The following is a 19,707-nucleotide window of genomic DNA, read 5'->3' on the forward strand; positions in this document are numbered from 1 at the left end:
GATTCATTTTCTGCCATCTGCTTCATGTTTCAGGTTTACAGGAAGTTAAATCAGTGTTTTTGCCTGCGCCTCAGGTGAGCTGGACATGGGTCTGTTACTGCCTCACTTGTCAGGTGCCACCAGCAACAGCGCAGCAAAAATGTGCTATCTGAGGGCACCAAATAAGAATGCGCTCCGAAAGAACATGGAACATAGAACAATACAGCGCAGAACAGGCCCTTCGGCCCTCGATGTTGCGCCGACCTGTGAACTAATCTAAGCCCCTCCCCCTACTCTATCCCATCATTATCCATCTGCTTATCCAAGGACTGTTTAAATGCCCCTAATGTGTTGTTGTTTCACGTATCTGGCGCTAATCCACAGGGACCCTGAAAGATCTAATAGCATGGGGAAAGGTCAATGAGAGAATAACAGAAATGGTGGAAGAATTAGGAAGAGAGTGACAGGGAGGAAAGAAGAGGGAAGTGAAGTGAAGATAGCGAGAAGGGGGAGAGAGTGAGAATTAGGGAAGATATTAGAGCAGGAAGACAGAGACACTGCAAAAAGCTAAGAAAGAAAGTGAAGGAGCGGAATGGGTACAGCTGGAGAAAGAGATGACAAGGAGGTGTGCAAAATGAAAGTGCAGTAGACTGGGAAAAGGGAGGAAAGAGTCAAATTCAGTATGAATTTTTAAAATTCTGAAAGAAGTGGAGAGAGAAAGAAAGGATACAGAGGTGAAGGGAGAGAGAAGGTAAAATGAGAGGTAGAGAAGGAGACTATGAAGGATGAAAAAGAAACACTTGCATTTCCATATCACCTGCCATGACCTCAACATGTGCCAAATTGTGTTATATCCAAAGAAGAGCAGCACTTTTTGAGCAGTTACTGCTGCAAAGTAGGAAACAAGGCCGCCAATTTGACAATTGCAAGATCCCACGGTCAGCAATGTGATGAGTAGCTAATAACCTGTTTTTTGTGCTGTGGCTTGAGGGATAAATAATGGCTCAGACATTTCAGAGAACTCCATTGCTTTTCCTTAAAGTCATAATGTTCCTGCTGAGTTGGACAACTATCCAGCCAAACAGGCAACCTGAAAGATACCATATAGGTTTTCTTCAATTCTGGCCTCCCTGCTATAGGAAGGATGTTGTGAAATTAGAAAGGATTCAGAAAAGATTTACAAGGATGTTGTCAAGGTTGGAGGGTTTGAGCTACAGGGAGAGGCAGCAGAGGCCAGGGCAATTTTCCCTGGAGTGTCGGAGGCTGAGGGGTGACCTTATAGAGGTTTATAAAATCATGAGGGGCAAGGATAGGGTAAATAGACAAGATATTTTCCCCAGGGTAGGGGAATCCAAAGTAGAGGGCAAAGGTTTAAGGTGAGAGGGGAAAGACTTAAAAGGGACCTAAAGGGCAACTTTTTTACAAAGTGGGTGATACACATGTGAAATGAGCTGCCAGAGGAAGTTGGGGAGGGTGTTACAATTGCAACATTTAAAAGGCATCTGGATGGGTATATGAACAGAAAAGGTTTAGAGGGATATGGGCCAAATGCTGGCGAATGGGACGAGATTTATATAGGGTATCTTGTTGGCATGGGTAAGTTAGACCAAAGGATCTGTTTCCATACTGTACAGCTCAGTGACTCTATGAGTCTGAAGGCATTGCGCACACGGCAACTACATTTGTTAGCTCAGTTGTTAATCTTAAATTTGAGGTAGATAATGTTTTTGTTAAGCAAAAGGAATTAAGGCATGTGAGGTTACGTCACAGATCAACTATGATCTCATTAAATGGCAGAACAGGCTTGAGGGGCTGAATGGCCTACTTTTGTTCCTATGCTCCTATATTCCTACATTATATGGTGCCTTTTTTTTGTCAGTTTTCACCTGAGAGGGAAGACAGGGTTAATCTTCTCATTCATTGGACACGGACGTCGCTGGCTAGGCCTGCATTTTTCGCCCATCCTTAATTGTCGAGAGTCGACCACAGGGTCTGGAGTCACAAGTAGGGCAGACTGGGTAAGGTCTGCAGATTTCCTTCCCTAAAGGACATTGATGTACCAGGGTGTTCTCAATAACTGTCAGCAGTTAACATGGTCACCATTGGGCTAACTTTGTAGTCCTGATTTGTCATTGAATCCAAATTTCACCATCTCCTGTGGTGAGATTTGAAACCATGCTCTCAGAATGTTAGATAACAAAGTGTGGAGCTGGATGAACACAGCAGGCCAAGTAGCATCTCAGGAGCACAAAAGCTGACGTTTCGCGCCTAGACCCTTCATCAGAGCAACATCAACTTTTGTGCTCCTGAGATGCTGCTTGGCCTGCTGCGTTCATCTAGCTCCACACTTTGTTATCTTGGATTCTCCAGCATCTGCAGCTCCCATTATCTCAGAATGTTAGCCTTGGCTTCTGGATTACCAGTCCTGTGACATTGTGCCACCACCTCCAACCACTTTGGTGTGGGACTTGAACTCACATCGTTGTGACTGTAAGAAGCTCAGCGCTGGTTAGTTGGCTTACAGTACAAAGTGATGGCAATAGTATACGTTCACTTCCAACACTAGCTGAGGTCACCATGAGGGTGCTGTCTATTCACTCTTGTGCTCTTGTTTAAGGTGTGGTGACCCTCAGGTTAAACTCACTGTCAGTTCTGTGTGTGTGTCTCTCCCTCTGTAATGAGAGAGTGGGACTATGGTGAGTTTTTGCTTTTGCTGTCAACTGAGCCAAGAAAGGGGAGAACGTGAAAGGTGGGTGATAAAGAGGGTGATTAAAGATAATGATATGGAGGAAAAGGAGACAGAGAATGGACAAAATAAGGAGAAAGGACACAGCCAACGTGGGAGGAAAAGACATGGGGAAATAATGATGGGGGGGGTTGGGGGAGAATGAAGAGATATGAAAGATAAATTAAAAAAGAAGAAAAGAGATGAAATTAAGAAGAATTTGCCCAGCCATTGCAATTTTCAATTAAGCAATACTTTTTTGACAAACACAGAAAGTGCTGGATGAATTCAGCAGGTCTGGCAGCATCTGTGGAGAGAGAAGCAGATCCACACTTGCTGCGAGACCTAGTGAGTTTCTCCATCATTTTCTTTTTGTTTCAGATTTCCAGCATCTTCAATATTTGGCTGTCATTAATACCTTCGGGGTAACGGTTTCCTGGTGCATTCTTGATGGCAATCCCTTGACCAATCCAAAATGGTTTGTCAGCCAGTCAGCATCCTACTTCTCATGCAATATAAATCATTGTTCCCTTTGAAATTTGGCATTCTTGCAATTCTGACTTGATAAAATGCCTTTTTTACAGTTGCCGAGAAAGGGTAGGAGACAGAGAATTAAGAAATAAGTTGAGGGGAAAGATTTTTTCAAAAACATGGATAGAGTGACCGAGAGGAGATTATAAGCTGGAGAATAGGGGCTGGAGAGAGAAACTGTGAGGTGGCAATTCGAGAATGAGGTCGCGAGAGAAAGAACGAGTCAGAGAGGTGGAAATAGGAAGAGGTAAAGAAGGCAAGCCAGGAAAGAAAGAAAGAGAAATAATTCAAAAGGGAGAGACGGAAGGAGAAGAGATCACAGGAGATGGGGAAAGATATGAATGAAAACAAATAGAGAGGTGATACGTTAGTAGTTAACTGGCAGGAGTGTGCTAAATTGGGTGTGTGGTTGTGCCAAAGATTATTATATGCTGCATGGCTACCAGACTCTGGTAATACTGAAGCGTTTCACAATGATTCCTGTTTGTGATCTCCGGGTCCTTGTTGTCACAGTAATTCTGCACCAATGCAAAACTAGAGTACACCCATCAACAAATAGAAGACTCCCTGCAACCACGGTAGCTGGAGTATGGTGGAAGTTGAACTGTCATATTGTAATGTGACCAACTTGAAATGTGAACTCTGCTTTCTTCCCACAAATGCTTCCAGATCTTCTACGTTTCTCCAGCAGTTTCTGTTTTTTGGTTCAGATCTCCAGTGTCTGCAGTTTTTTGTTTTAGCTTGTAGAATTGAAAATGCATTGGGAAATATAAAATGTGACCAGCAGCATTTGGTGAGAAACATTGGTGTAGTGATAATCATCATAGAATTCCTACAGTCTGGAAGCAGGGCATTCGGCCCATCCAATCCGTACCAGAGCATCAATCCCAGATCCACCCTGTTACCCTAACCCTATAGTTCTCCTTTACCACCTAACCTGCACATCCCTGGAAACTACGGGTAATTTAGCATGGCCACTCCACCTAACCTGCACATCTTTGGACTGTGGGAGAAACCCACACAGGGGAAAATGTGCGAAGTCCACACAGTTGCCAGAGGCTACCATGCTGTCAGATCTCTGGATAAGTAACCCAGATGCTCAGGCTAATGTTCTGTGGATGTGACTTCAAATCTGTGAGGTAGCAGTGCTAAATGCTGAGTCACCATGCCAGCACTGTCAATAAAACAGTGAGATACATTGGAAGGTGCCTTTGCACATTCTCCCCATCCAAATGACTCCGTATTCATCTTATTGCTGAAACCTCAACACATTAAAAGGCATTTGGATAAATACATGAATAGGAAAGGTTTGGAGGGATAGGACCCGGGGGTGAAGGGGGGTAGTGGTGGTGGGCAGGTGAGACTGGTTTAGTTTGGAATTATGTTTGACATGGATTGGTTGGACCAAAGGGTCTGTTTAGGTGCTGTATGACTCTCTGACCAAAGTGAAATAGAAAGCTCAGGATGTGGCAGTGCCTCCAAGAGGGGGAGCCCCCAGTGGATAGTCCTCCTACCTACTCCCAACTTGTTATTCTTTCCACGGATTTGGCATTCCTGGGATGTTTATAGAACATATAGAACATAGAAAAGTACAGTACAGTACAGGCCCTTGGCCCATGATGTTGTGCCGTGGAATATTCCTAATCCAAAAATAAAATAACCGAACCTACATTCCCCTCAATTCACTGCTGTCCATGTGCATGTCCTGCAGTCGGTTAAATGTCACTAATGACTCCCCTTCCACGACTACCACTGGTAAACTATTCCATGCGCTCACAACTCTCTGGGTGAAGAATCTCCCTCTGACGTCTCCTCTATACCTTCCTCCTAACACCTTAAAACTATGACCCCTCGTGGCAGTCAATCCTGCCCTGGGGAAAAGTCTCTGGCTATCGACTCTATCCATGCCTCTCATTGCCTTGTACACCTCGATCAGGTCACCTCTCTTCCTCCTTCTCTCCAGAGAGAAAAGTCCGAGCTCAGTCAACCTCTCCTTGTAAGACAAGCCCTCCAGTCCAGGCAGCGTCCTGGTAAACCTCCTTTGCACCCTCTCCAAAGCCTCCACATCTTTCCTATAATAGGGCGACCAGACTGGACACAATATTCCAAGTGTGGTCTCACCAGGGTTTTGTAGAGCTGCAGCATAACCTCATGGCTCCTAAACTCGATCCCCCTGTTAATGAAAGCCAAAACACCATATGATTTCTTAACAACCTTATCCACCTGGGTGGCAACTTTGAGAGAGCTATGCACTTGAACACCAAGACCCCGCTGTTCCTCCACACTGCCGAGAGTCCTGCCTTTAATCCTATATTCAGCATTTAATTTCGACCTTCCAAAATGCATCACTTCGTATTTATCCAGGTTGAACTCCATCTGCCATTTCTCAGCCCAGCTCTGCATTCTGTCAATGTTTATATCCCTAACTGCCTTTGAATGGAGTCATTGGCTGAGTCAACTATATCATTGTGGACCTGAAGTCACAAGTTGGCCGCTTTGTGCCCCTAAAGGGCATTAGTGAATCAGATGGGGCTTTTACAACAATTAGTTGTGGTTTCATGGTGCCCAGCACCGAGACTGGCTTTATGAAGGATTTATTAATGAAATTTTAATTCCGTCAGCTGGCATCCTTGGCACATATTTCTCAGAGAGAAAAAACAGTCCAAAAAGCAGTAATACTTGGAAATAAATGTACTGGTCATATTAGGGCACTGTTCTTAGGAACCTAAGACAGGTCTGTGTCATTTGCAAGTTTTACAATTTTCTGCTTCTGGGTCTCAAGGGCACTACCATATGCCACCATTTCTCTGACCTACTGCATCAATGGGTGGGTTTGGTCCTCACCCCAGAAATATAAGGAACCCATCTTGGACAGGAAAGCAGGGGTTGTGATCTGATCAGCCACGAGCTTATCAAATGCTTGTTCCTAATTTACATGTTTGTGTCCGAATGTTCAGTCCAGTGTTCTCTACAATCTGTTCAGCTACATGTTCATGTAGACACAGCAAAGTGCTGCCGATGCCAATTGACATGCCGACGCTCAGTTTTGGAGATTGGTGCCGCACACGGACCTCGCAGGTCCCCATGCAGATAAAATAAATCAAACAGAACGTTGGTTCAGTCCTACCTCTTTGATCAAGCTTTTGGTCACAGGACCTAATACTGCCTTCCAGACTTGTGACATCTACCTCTACCTGGAAGGACAAGGGCAGCAGATAATGAATCACCTCTCGTGCAAGTTCCTTTCTGAGCCACATGCCATCCTGATTGAGAAATATATCGCCATTCCATCAGTGTCACTGGGTCAAAATCTTAGAAAACCCTCCCCCCCCCATACCCTAAAAGCACAGGGAAAGTATATGGCATTCCCTACCCTAAATGGACCGCAGTTTTAAAAAGGCAGCTCACCATTGGCACCGGGGACACCCACATCTCCTGAATGATTTTCTAAAAAATAAATTTGGCTCTATGTCTTTTTCCTTTGTTTGACCATCGAGCTTGTGGAGCACCTCAGGATGTTTCATTAGGTGCTATATAAATGTAAGCTGTTGTTATTGTTGGCTGCTGTGTCAGGCTGCAGGAGCAGTGAGATAAGACTCAGACCATCGAGAGTTAATCAGAGCCGTGGTGTGTGCCGGGGATCAGACAGTCCGAGCACAGGTTGCTGGTGGCTGGACCCAGCAGCAGGAGCCACACTTGTCTCCCTGAAGCTTCTCCTGACAAGTGGGGGATAAAAGTGAGAGAGAGGAGCTCGAGAATGGGTTGGAAAGGTTAGACTGTGCTTTGTCCTCTCGGTTAAACAGAAATGTCTTCACCCAGAGAGTGGTGAGCCTGTGGAATTCAGTTGCCACAGAAAGTTATTGAGGCTGAAACATCGAAAGAGGAGTTAGATATAGTTCTTAGGACTAAAGGGTATGGCGGAGAAAGCAGGAACAGGGGACTGAGCTGGATGATCAGATGTGATCATATTGAATGGTAGGGCCAAATAGCTTATCCTGCTCCTCTTTTCTACATTAAGCTGCAAAGTGATACTGTGGCAGGTTTTTGGAATCGTGGGGAAGCTGTGGCAGGGAGGAGTAATCAGGGGGTTGCAGAAAATAGACTGGTAAACTCTGCAAAATATCTTTGTAAAGTGCAAGAGGTCAGCGCCAGCTTCTGCCTAGAATTGGCCCAGCCTCTGACAGAGAATTAAAAGGTGACTCATTTTATTTGATAGAGTGTGCCTCAATGTTAATAAGTTCCACTTTCTTCTAATGTTGTTGAATTTGCTCTTCCCTCTCCCTCTCCACGCCCAAGGGCCTCACAAAAACCTCTCTCTTCTTTTTCCCCTTTTTGCAATTTGATCTGATCAGCTGTCGCAGACACCGTGGAGATTCTCCAGCTGCTCTGTCCTGTCCCCTTCAGTGCTCAGGCTAATCATAGCTCATATTCTCAAAGACCGTCCCTTGGGATGGCACATGTTGGATTTAGAATCGCAGGCCCTGATGGTGTTGGGGACTGGGTGCATGGCTGCAAACCTTTGTAGAATTGTTCACTTGCTCTGTGCCCCTCCTTTCTTTGAATTGCATTTTCTCATATCACCACGTAAGAAATTGAACCACTGGGAATTGTCACTGGATGACAAATGTGTTCCAAACACAACATTGAGGTTCTGGTAAAGTTGGGGATCTGAAAGAATGATATTCTCATGGCATTATCTCTAGACTATCAATCTAGAGATACAATTAGTGCTCTGGTGACAGTATGTCAGATAGTACAATTTGGATTCAATTTTAAAAATAATGTGTAATTAAGAGTCTAATGGTGACCATGGAACCATTATCGATTGTTGGGAAAGATCATCTAGTTCACTAATGTTCTTTTACAGAAGGAAATCCGCCATCTTTACCCAGTCTGGCCTAACTGTAACTCCTGACTCACTGCAATGCAGTTAACCCTTAACAATTAAAAATGGACACCTTCAATGTCTGCTTTAACTAATCCTCTTGTGCATCCCAATGTCTCACTGTTTAAATAATACTCTTCTGTTTTTCACACTAAAATGTACGTTCCAAAAGAAAATGGTTACTTGCCTCCAATTATTTGAGTGATCTCCCCCATCAGGAACTTTTGTCACCATGTCTTTGGGGCTTTAGCCTCAGAAATTGAGTGGAGGATGAGTTTTTATCAGCTCCCAGTTGCAAGACCACTGTCATCCAGGAGAACAAAATCAGGCCCGTTAATGGCAGTTAAGCCTGCACTTCCAGAGTATTATCCTCAGCTTCTGGATTACTAATCCAGGGACATTCGCACGAGGCCACCATTGCCCCTTAGGAGGTTTATGTTTCGCACTATCACTCAGTGCAGAGCCAGAGAGACACACAACATAGAAACAGATCCATCTTGTCCATGCTGACCAGGTTTCCCGAGCTAAACTAGTCTATATTAATGGACCACTTTGAAGGCAGGTTTAACTGTGAGGCTCTCTGCGACAATCTTGCCAAAATTTGCTGTCACACGGGTGATTGTTACGGCTCAGGAGACCATTCAACCCACCATGCCTGCAATGGATCTATTACCTACTGCCACTGTCTGCCTTTCCCCCATATCCCTGCACATCATTTCTATCCAAATAACTATCCAATACCCTCCTGAATGCCCTCAATTGAATCAGCCTGCACCACATTTCCAGGCAATGCATTCCAAACCCTAACTACGCGCTGACTGGGAAAGGTTTTTCTTCCTCACATCACCCTTGTTTCGTTTGCAGGTCACTTTAAACCTACACCCTCTTGTTCTTGTTCCTTTTAAGAACGCAGACAATGTCTCCCCGTCGACGCTGTCCAGCCTGTTCATGATTTTGAAAGCCTCAATCAAATCTCCTCTCAGCCTCTCCTGCAGAGCAGTGCCATCAGCTCTGAGTCAGTAATCCATTGGCATTACAACGTGGCAGGATCACCCTCTGCACGGCTTCATTTGGGCATTGATTCAGGCACAACTTGATCAAGAAACCCACTTTCAGAAACACCTCTGAGTGGACTGCGTTGACAAAGTGTCGGTTTGGCAACTCTGCTCCCACACAAAACCCTTACTGTTTCCATCTTGTTTTCCTACAGTGACTGACCTTCTGTACTGGGAGGATGTTAAGAAGACGGGCACCATGTTCGGTGCCATTATCCTCATCTTGTTCTCCCTCACCCAGTTCAGTGGTATCAGCGTGCTGGCATACCTGACACTGTCTGTCCTCTCAGTCACCATCAGCCTCCGACTTTACACGTCTGCTCTTCATCTGATCTACAAAACCCAGGAGGTCCACCCATTCCAGTAAGTACCAAACGACACACAGCTTTTCTTCCATTTGTTGATGTTGCTTTGTCGTGCGTTTGCTCCCTGTTTCCTAACTAACCCTTGGGAAGGTGGTGGTGAGCTGCTTTCTTGAACTGCTGCGGTCCAACTGCTATAGGTAAACATTCAATACTGTTAGGGAGGGCATTCTGGGATCTTGACCCAGCGGCAGTGAAGGTATAGCAATATATTTCCAAGTCAGGATGGTGAGTGACTTGGAGGGGGGATCTTGCAGAGACCTTGATCAGATGGGCCAATGGGCCAAGGAGTGGCAGATGGAGTTTAATTTAGATAAATGTGAGGTGCTGCATTTTGGAAATGCAACTCAGGGCAGGACATACACACAGTGGTAAGGTGTTCCTATGTGTCTGGCTGGTAAGGGTTGGAAAGTGCTGTTCGAGGAGAAATAGCAACAGGAGGCCATTCAGCCCCTCAAACCAGCCAGTTATGTGGAGCTGAAGAAGGTCTAGGCCCGAAACATCAGCCTTCCTGCTCCTCTGATGCTGCTTGACCTGCTGTGTTCATCCAGCTCCACACCTTGTTATCTCAGTTATGTGGAGCTGCTGTCTGTTTAACAACATAAGAGCATATGAAATAGGAACAGCAGAAGGCCACTTGGCCCCTCAAGCCTGCCTGCCATCCCACAAGATCATGCTGATTTGCTCCAGACCCTAAACTGCATGATGTTTCAAAAATCTGTGTGCTTCGTCTTTAAATAGTTCACTGGTCCAGCCTCCAGAACTCTCTGGGGTAGAGAACTTCAGAAATTCACTACCCTCTGAGAGAAGAAAATCCTTTGCATCTCAGTTTAAATAAGCAATCCTTTATTCTTCAACAATGTCCCCTGGTTCCAGATCTCCTGCTAGTGGACACATTTTCTCAATATCTACTTTGTTGATTCTCCTCAAAAACTTGTATGTCTCAATAAGATCACTCCTCAGACTTCCAATTTCTAATGAGTAAAGTCCTAACCTGTTTAGCTGTTCTTGATAAGTCACTAGCTAATGAATTTTAAACTGCACCTGATGTCAGTGTATTCTCTTTTTAAATATGGAGATCAAAATAACACAGAGTACTCCAGGGGACAATGATTCCGCTTTCTGCTCTTCGTTGTGTAAAGGCTTGCTTCCTGGACCTCATTCCTGCCAAGCTCAAATTTTAAGGTTAATGTACCTTTGTTCCCCAGCACGCACCAAAAGAAATAGTTTCTCTAGCTACCTTATCAAATCTTTCAATTATCTTCAATGCCTCAGTCAGATCAGTGCTTCATCTTCAATACTCCACCGCTTTTTGTCATTTATACAAATGATTTGGATGTGAACATAGGAGGTATGGTTACTAAGTTTGCAGATGACACCAAAATTGGAGGTGTAGTGGACAGCGAAGAAGGTTACCTCAGTTCAATGGGACCTTGATCAGATGGGCCAATGGGCCAAGGAGTGGCAGATGGAGTTTAATTTAGATAAATGTGAGGTGCTGCATTTTGGAAATGCAACTCAGGGCAGGACATACACACAGTGGTAAGGTCCTGGGGAGTGTTGCTGAACAAAAAGACCCTAGGGTGCAGGTTCATTGTTCCTTGAAAGTGGAGCCACAGGTAGACAGCTTAGTGAAGAAGGCATTTGGTATGCTTGCCTTTATTGGTCAGTGTATTGAGTATAAGAGTTGGGGGGGTTATGTTGCGGCTGTACATGACATTTGACAGGCCACTTTTGGAATACTATATTCAATTCTGGTCTCCCTGCTATATGGAAAGATGTTATGAAACTTGAAAGTGTTCAGAAAAGATTTACAAGGATGTTGCCATATTTAGAGGGTTTGAGCTATAGGGAGAGGCTATATAGGCTGGGGCTATTTTCTCTGGACTATTGGAGACTTAGGGGTGAGCTTATAGAGATTCATAGAATCATGAGGGGCATGGATTGGGTCAATAGACAAGGTCTTTTCCAAAGGGCAAGGGAATCCAAAACTAGAGGGCAAAGATTTAAGGCGAGAGGGGAAAGATTTAAAAGGGACCTAAGGGGCAACCTTTTCCTGCAGAGGGTGGTGCATGTATGGAATGACCTTCCAGAGGAAGTGGTGGAGGCTGGTACAGTTACAACATGTAAAAGACATCTGGATGGATACATGAATAGCGAGGGTTTAGAGGGATATGGGCCAAATGCTGGCAAATGGGACTAGATTCATTTTGGATACCTGGTCAGCTTGGACGAGCTTTGCCTGCAACGGTAGTAGATTCGCCAACCTTAGGTACATTTAAGTCGTCATTGGTTAAGCATATGGACGTACATGGAATAGTGTAGGTTAGATGGGCTTGAGATCGGTATGACAGGTCAGCACAACATTGAGGGCCGAAGGGCCTGTACTGTGCTGTAATGTCCTATGTTCTATGTCTGTTTCCGTGGTGTACTTCACTAAGAGTCCAGCAGAATACAAGCCTAATCTGTGCAAACATGCCTCTTAATTCATTTCCTCTGGTCCTGGCATCATTTTACCTATTACTTTGAGTGACAGACTCCACAACAATTAATTAACCCTCCAACTAGCTGGCAGGTTTATCAGAGATAACAAAGTGTGAAGCTGGAGGAACACAGCAGGCCAAGCAGCATCTCAGGAGCACAAAAGTTGACATTTCTGGCCTAGACCCTTCATCAGAGAGGCTCTCTGATGAAGGGTCTAGGCCAGAAACGTAAGCTTTTGTGCTCCTGAGATGCTGCCTGGCCTGCTGTGTTCATCCAGCTTCACACTTTGTTATCTTGGATTCTCCAGCATCTGCAGTTCTCATTATCTCTGGCAGGTTTATCAGTAAGCTTTTAATATTTGTTAAGATGTTTTGCTTATTTTATAAAATGTTAATTTTGAATTTTTGAACCCGTTTGAGACTGTGTCGGAGGGGCTGTGATCTCCTTGGATACAGAATATTTTTGTCCCCTTTCTTTGAGTTGTTGTCTCCCATTTCATTCTGGACACACTGGGAGCCTCCCGTTGTTTAATCAAATGATTGTTCTCCAAGTTCAGGCCACAGTGCCTGCTGGCTATTTGACTCTGTAAGCAGCACAGCCAAAACAGCATTGTAGCACAGGTGCTGCTTGCCTGCCGTGTTCATCCACTTCTACACCTTGTTATCTCAGACTGGTATCTATCCTGGATTCCTCTTGTCTTTCAGCCTCAGTACCGCACACAATGAGACAGAGCAAGGAACGTGATCTTTCTCAATATTCCACTGTCGCAGCAGATACCTTTTTTTAATTCACTCCTGGGATAAGGGTGTTACTGGCTGGACCAGCATTTATTGCCTGTTCCTAGTTGCCCCTCAAGAAGGTGGTGGTGAGCTGCTGGATGGCTGCAATCAGGTGCTGTAGGGAGACCCATAGTACCAAAACTGTTTCTTCCAAAATCATTGTTTCTCTCTCACTTTCCCTCTGTCTCATTGCCCCATATTCACCCATAAATCCCTCCCTTCTCTCTCCTTATTCTCTACTTTCTTTTCTGCTCCTTTGCTCACTTCAACACTCTCTCACCTCATTTAATAGTCATAGAGTCATACAGTACCACTCATCCGTGCTGACCTGATATCCCGAATTAATGCAGTCCTGTTTGCCAGCATTTGGCCCATACCCTCTAAACCCTTCCTATCATATACCCATCCAGATACCTTTTAAATGTTGTAAATGTACCAGCCTCCACCACTTCCTCTGGCAGCTCATTCTGTACACACTCCACCCTGTACATGAGCAAGTTTTAAATCTTTCTCCCCTCATCTTAAACCTATCTAGTTTTGGAACCCCCAACTCTGGTAAACAGTCCTTAGTTATTCACCCTATCCATGCCCCTCATGATTTTTTAAAACCTCTATAAGCCTCCGACGCTCCAGAAAAAATAGCCCCAGCCTATTCAGCCTCATCCCATAACTCAAAACCTCCAACCCCAGCAACATCCTTGTAAATCTTTGCATTGTCTCAAGTTTTTCTTCCTATAGAAGAATTGTACACAGCATGCTAGAAGTGGCGTCACCAATGTTCTGTACAGCCGCAATAAGATGTCGCAGCTCCTATATTCAGTATTCTGACCGTTGAAGGCAAGCGTGCCAAATGCTCTCTTCACCACTCTGTCTACTTACAACTCCAATCTCAAGAAACTATGTCCCTGAACCCCTAGGTCTTTTTGTTGGTAACACTCCCCAGGGTCTTACCATTAACTATATTTCCCATGATGTTCTATCTTCCCATTTTTCCTCTCTCTTCTCTCTTTGTCTCTCCCTTCATCTTCACATACTCTCTCCCTCCTTATTCCTGTCTCCGTCCTCACTTACTCTACTATTCCTATTCCTTTCTCTATCCTCACTATCTATCTTGCTTACACAAACCTGTCCCTCTTTCCAGCTTCACCCTCCAATTGTTGTCTCATCCTTCTACCATCACCTCCTGCTGTCCCTCTCCTCAATTCCCCTCTCTGTCCATCTGTGTCTCATACTTTCCCTCACTAACTTCTCCCTCTCTGTTTACAGGGTCTATCTCGATTTGGACATCGCTCTGTCCCAGGAACAGATGCGGAAATACTTGGAAGTGACAGTGCTTTATGTGACCAGCGCCATTTCAAACCTTCGCCGGTTGTTCCTGGTCGGAGACCTGCTGGATTCACTGAAGGTGATGTTGGGGGTGGGGGTTGGGGGTGTTCAGGAAGGGATTGAAAGAGTAAAACCACACTGTGGGGAGTGACTGAGTCAAAATCAAACAGGTGCTGATGAATGGTCAATGAAGTTAGGTTTCATTAAACTGATCAGATAAAGCGTTAGATTGACAATGTGTTAAATAGAGTTCAAATTGGAATGTTTGTAATCTGGAGCCATGTCGATGTTTTCAATGTCAAAAAAGCAAGATTGATTTAAAATCAGCTTCTTTTGTGAGCTCACTGTTCAATTTGAAGGTATTTATTCGTATATAAGAGTGGGGTACAGCCCTGATGGGTACAGATCTGTCACTTTATACTTTATAACACTGAGATACAGTCCTGGAAGTGACAGGTTAGTCATCGTATAATATGAGGTAGTGATTTGTACAGGTCTGTCACTGTATAACACTGGGGTACAGCTCTAGTGGGGACTAGCCTGTCACTGTATAACGCTGGCGTACAGCTCTAGTGGGAACTAGCCTGTCACTGTATAACGCTGGGGTACAGCTCTAGTGGGGACTAGCCTGTTACTGTATAACACTGGGGTACAGCACTAGTGGGGACTAGCCTGTTACTGTATAACACTGGGGTACAGCACTAGTGGGAACTAGTCTGTCACTGTATAACACTGGGGTACAGCACTAGTGGGGACCAGCCTGTCACTGTATAACTGTGGGTATGGGACTGGAGGAGACAGTTCTGTCACTGTGGACAGCAAGAACTGCAGATGCTGGAGTCAGAGTCAACACAGTGTGGAACTGGAGGAACACAGCATGTCAGGCAGCGTCACAGGAGCAGGAAAATCAACATTTCGAGTTCAAACCCTTCATCACGACTGGTGAAGAGCGTAAACTCGAAATGTTGACTTGCCTGCTCCTGTGGTGCTGCCTGACCTGCTATGTTCCTCCAGCTCCACACTATATTGACTCTTTGTGTAGATGACTAGGGTACTGTACTGGTGGGCAAGCCTGCACTGCATAACAATGAGGTACAGTGCTGGTGGGGACAGGGTCTGTCACTGTATAACACTGGGGTACAGTACTGGTGGGGACAGGTCTGTCACTGTATAACACTGGAGTACAGTGCTGGTGGGGACAGGGTCTGTCACTGTATAACACTGGAGTACAGTACTGGTGGGGACAGGTCTGTTACTGTATAACACTGGAGTACAGTACTGGTGGGGACAGGGTCTGTCACTGTATAACACTGGGGTACAGTACCGATGGGGACAGGGTCTGTTACTGTATAACACTGGGGTACAGTACTGGTGGGGACAGGTCTGTCACTGTATAACACTGGGGCACAGTACTGGTGGGGACAGGTCTGTCACTGTATAACACTGGGGTACAGTACTGATGGGGACAGGTCTGTCACTGTATAACACTGGGGTACAGTACTGGTGGGGACAGGTCTGTCACTGTATAACACTGGGGTACAGTACTGGTGGGGACAGGTCTGTCACTGTATAACACTGGGGTACAGTACTGATGGGGACAGGTCTGTCACTGTATAACACTGGGGTACAGTACTGATGGGGACAGGTCTGTCACTGTATAACACTGGGGTACAGTACTGGTGGGGACAGGTCTGTCACTGTATAACACTGGGGTACAGTACTGATGGGGACAGGTCTGTCACTGTATAACACTGGGGTACAGTACTGATGGGGACAGGTCTGTCACTGTACAGCACTGGAGTACAGTACTGGTGGGGACAGGTCTGTCACTGTACAGCACTGGAGTACAGTACTGGTGGGGACAGGGTCTGTCACTGTACAGCACTGGAGTACAGTACTGGTGGGGACAGGTCTGTCACTGTATAACACTGGGGTACAGTACTGGTGGGGACAGGTCTGTTACTGTATAACACTGGGGCACAGTACTGATGGGGACAGGTCTGTCACTGTATAACACTGGGGTACAGTACTGATGGGGACAGGTCTGTCACTGTATAACACTGGGGTACAGTACTGATGGGGACAGGTCTGTCGCTGTATAACACTGGGGTACAGTACTGATGGGGACAGGTCTGTCGCTATATAACACTGGGGTACAGTACTGGTGGGGACAGGTCTGTCACTGTGTAACACTGGAGTACAGTACTGATGGGGGACAGGTCTGTCACTGTATAACACTGGGGTACAGTACTGATGGGGACAGGTCTGTCGCTGTATAACACTGGGGTACAGTACTGATGGGGACAGGTCTGTCACTGTATAACACTGGGGTACAGTACTGGTGGGGACAGGTCTGTCACTGTATAACACTGGGGTACAGTACTGATGGGGACAGGTCTGTCACTGTATAACACTGGGGTACAGTACTGGTGGGGGACAGGTCTGTCACTGTCTCACACTGGGGTACAGTACTGGTGGGGACAGGTCTGTCACTGTATAACACTGGGGTACAGTACTGATGGGGACAGGTCTGTCACTGTATGACACTGGGGTACAGTACTGGTGGGGACAGGTCTGTCACTTTATAACACTGGGGTACAGTACTGATGGGGACAGGTCTGTCACTGTATAACACTGGGGTACAGTACTGGTGGGGACAGGTCTGTCACTGTATAACACTGGGGTACAGTACCGATGGGGACAGGTCTGTTACTGTATAACACTGGGGTACAGTACTGATGGGGACAGGTCTGTCACTGTATAACACTGGGGTACAGTACTGGTGGGGACAGGTCTGTCACTGTATAACACTGGGGTACAGTACCGATGGGGACAGGTCTGTTACTGTATAACACTGGGGTACAGTACTGATGGGGACAGGTCTGTCACTGTCTCACACTGGGGTACAGTACTGGTGGGGACAGGTCTGTCACTGTATAACACTGGGGTACAGTACTGATGGGGACAGGTCTGTCACTGTAGAACACTGGGGTACAGTACTGGTGGGGACAGGTCTGTCACTGTATAACACTGAGGCACAGTACAGGTGGGGACAGGTCTGTCACTGTCTCACACTGGGGTACAGTACTGGTGGGGACAGGTCTGTCACTGTATAACACTGGGGTACAGTACTGGTGGGGACAGGTCTGTCACTGTATAACACTGGGGTACAGTACAGGTGGGGACAGGTCTGTCACTGTATAACACTGGGGTACAGTACTGGTGGGGACAGGTCTGTCACTGTATAACACTGGGGTACAGTACTGGTGGGGACAGGTCTGTCACTGTATAACACTGGGGCACAGTACAGGTGGGGACAGGTCTGTCACTGTATAACAATGGGGTACAGTACTGGGGGGGACAGGTCTGTCACTGTATAACACTGGGGTACAGTACTGATGGGGACAGGTCTGTCAATGTATAACACTGGGGTACAGTACAGGTGGGGACAGGTCTGTCACTGTATAACACTGGGGTACAGTACAGGTGGGGACAGGTCTGTCGCTATATAACACTGGGGTACAGTACTGGTGGGGACAGGTCTGTCACTGTGTAACACTGGAGTACAGTACTGATGGGGGACAGGTCTGTCACTGTATAACACTGGGGTACAGTACTGATGGGGACAGGTCTGTCGCTGTATAACACTGGGGTACAGTACTGATGGGGACAGGTCTGTCGCTATATAACACTGGGGTACAGTACTGGTGGGGACAGGTCTGTCACTGTATAACACTGGGGTACAGTACTGATGGGGACAGGTCTGTCACTGTATAACACTGGGGTACAGTACTGGTGGGGGACAGGTCTGTCACTGTCTCACACTGGGGTACAGTACTGGTGGGGACAGGTCTGTCACTGTATAACACTGGGGTACAGTACTGATGGGGACAGGTCTGTCACTGTATGACACTGGGGTACAGTACTGGTGGGGACAGGTCTGTCACTTTATAACACTGGGGTACAGTACTGATGGGGACAGGTCTGTCACTGTATAACACTGGGGTACAGTACTGGTGGGGACAGGTCTGTCACTGTATAACACTGGGGTACAGTACCGATGGGGACAGGTCTGTTACTGTATAACACTGGGGTACAGTACTGATGGGGACAGGTCTGTCACTGTATAACACTGGGGTACAGTACTGGTGGGGACAGGTCTGTCACTGTATAACACTGGGGTACAGTACCGATGGGGACAGGTCTGTTACTGTATAACACTGGGGTACAGTACTGATGGGGACAGGTCTGTCACTGTCTCACACTGGGGTACAGTACTGGTGGGGACAGGTCTGTCACTGTATAACACTGGGGTACAGTACTGATGGGGACAGGTCTGTCACTGTAGAACACTGGGGTACAGTACTGGTGGGGACAGGTCTGTCACTGTATAACACTGAGGCACAGTACAGGTGGGGACAGGTCTGTCACTGTCTCACACTGGGGTACAGTACTGGTGGGGACAGGTCTGTCACTGTATAACACTGGGGTACAGTACTGGTGGGGACAGGTCTGTCACTGTATAACACTGGGGTACAGTACAGGTGGGGACAGGTCTGTCACTGTATAACACTGGGGTACAGTACTGGTGGGGACAGGTCTGTCACTGTATAACACTGGGGTACAGTACTGGTGGGGACAGGTCTGTCACTGTATAACACTGGGGCACAGTACAGGTGGGGACAGGTCTGTCACTGTATAACAATGGGGTACAGTACTGGGGGGGACAGGTCTGTCACTGTATAACACTGGGGCACAGTACTGGTGGGGGACAGGTCTGTCACTGTATAACACTGGGGTACAGTACTGATGGGGACAGGTCTGTCACTGTATAACACTGGGGTACAGTACTGATGGGGACAGGTCTGTCAATGTATAACACTGGGGTACAGTACAGGTGGGGACAGGTCTGTCACTGTATAACACTGGGGTACAGTACAGGTGGGGACAGGTCTGTAACAGTACAACACTGGCATACAATACTGGTAGGGACAGGTCCGTTGCTGAATAACACTGGGGCGTAGGACTGGTGAAGACAGGTCTGTTGCTGTATAAAACTGTGGTACAAGACTGATGGAGACAGGTCTGTCACTGTACAACACAGGGTACAGTATGGGTGAGGACAGGCCTGTCAGTGTGTGACATTGGGGCACAGGACTAGTGGGAAAAGGCATGTCAACTGTATGACACTGAGATATCGAACTGGTGGGGTCAGGTTTGTCACTGTATAACACTGGGGAATAGTAATGGTGGGAACAAGTCTGTCACTGTATAACACTGGGGTACAGTACTGATGGGGACAGGTCTGTCATTGTATAACACTGGGGTACAGTACCGGTGGGGGACAGGTCTGTCACTGTATAACACTGGGGTACAGTACTGATGGGGACAGGTCTGTCGCTGTATAACACTGGGGTACAGTACTGATGGGGACAGGTCTGTCGCTATATAACACTGGGGAACAGTACTGGTGGGGACAGGTCTGTCACTGTATAACACTGGAGTACAGTACTGATGGGGATCAGGTCTGTCACTGTATAACACTGGGGTACAGCACTGATGGGGACAGGTCTGTCGCTGT

General features: G+C 46.4%; 1 protein-coding gene across 5 annotated transcripts in view; it reads left to right on the forward strand.

Annotated features, from left to right (window-relative positions):
- LOC125447871 (reticulon-1-A-like) overlaps window positions 1-19,707 on the forward strand; it is a 92,670-nt gene that overhangs the window by 20,946 nt on the left and 52,017 nt on the right. For 4 of the 5 annotated variants that reach the window (XM_048522661.2, XM_048522660.2, XM_048522662.2 and 1 more), the window contains 2 exons: window positions 9,331-9,538; window positions 14,067-14,205. In XM_048522661.2, the coding sequence (XP_048378618.2) occupies window positions 9,331-9,538; window positions 14,067-14,205 (347 nt within the window). Of the gene's footprint in view, window positions 1-6,879; window positions 7,006-9,330; window positions 9,539-14,066; window positions 14,206-19,707 lie in introns of those variants that run through there. The other variant, XM_048522664.2, reaches the window with a different exon arrangement.

This window comes from Stegostoma tigrinum, chromosome 39 (assembly GCF_030684315.1).
Source record: "Stegostoma tigrinum isolate sSteTig4 chromosome 39, sSteTig4.hap1, whole genome shotgun sequence".
In the NCBI taxonomy this organism is placed as follows: Eukaryota; Metazoa; Chordata; class Chondrichthyes; order Orectolobiformes; family Stegostomatidae; genus Stegostoma; species Stegostoma tigrinum.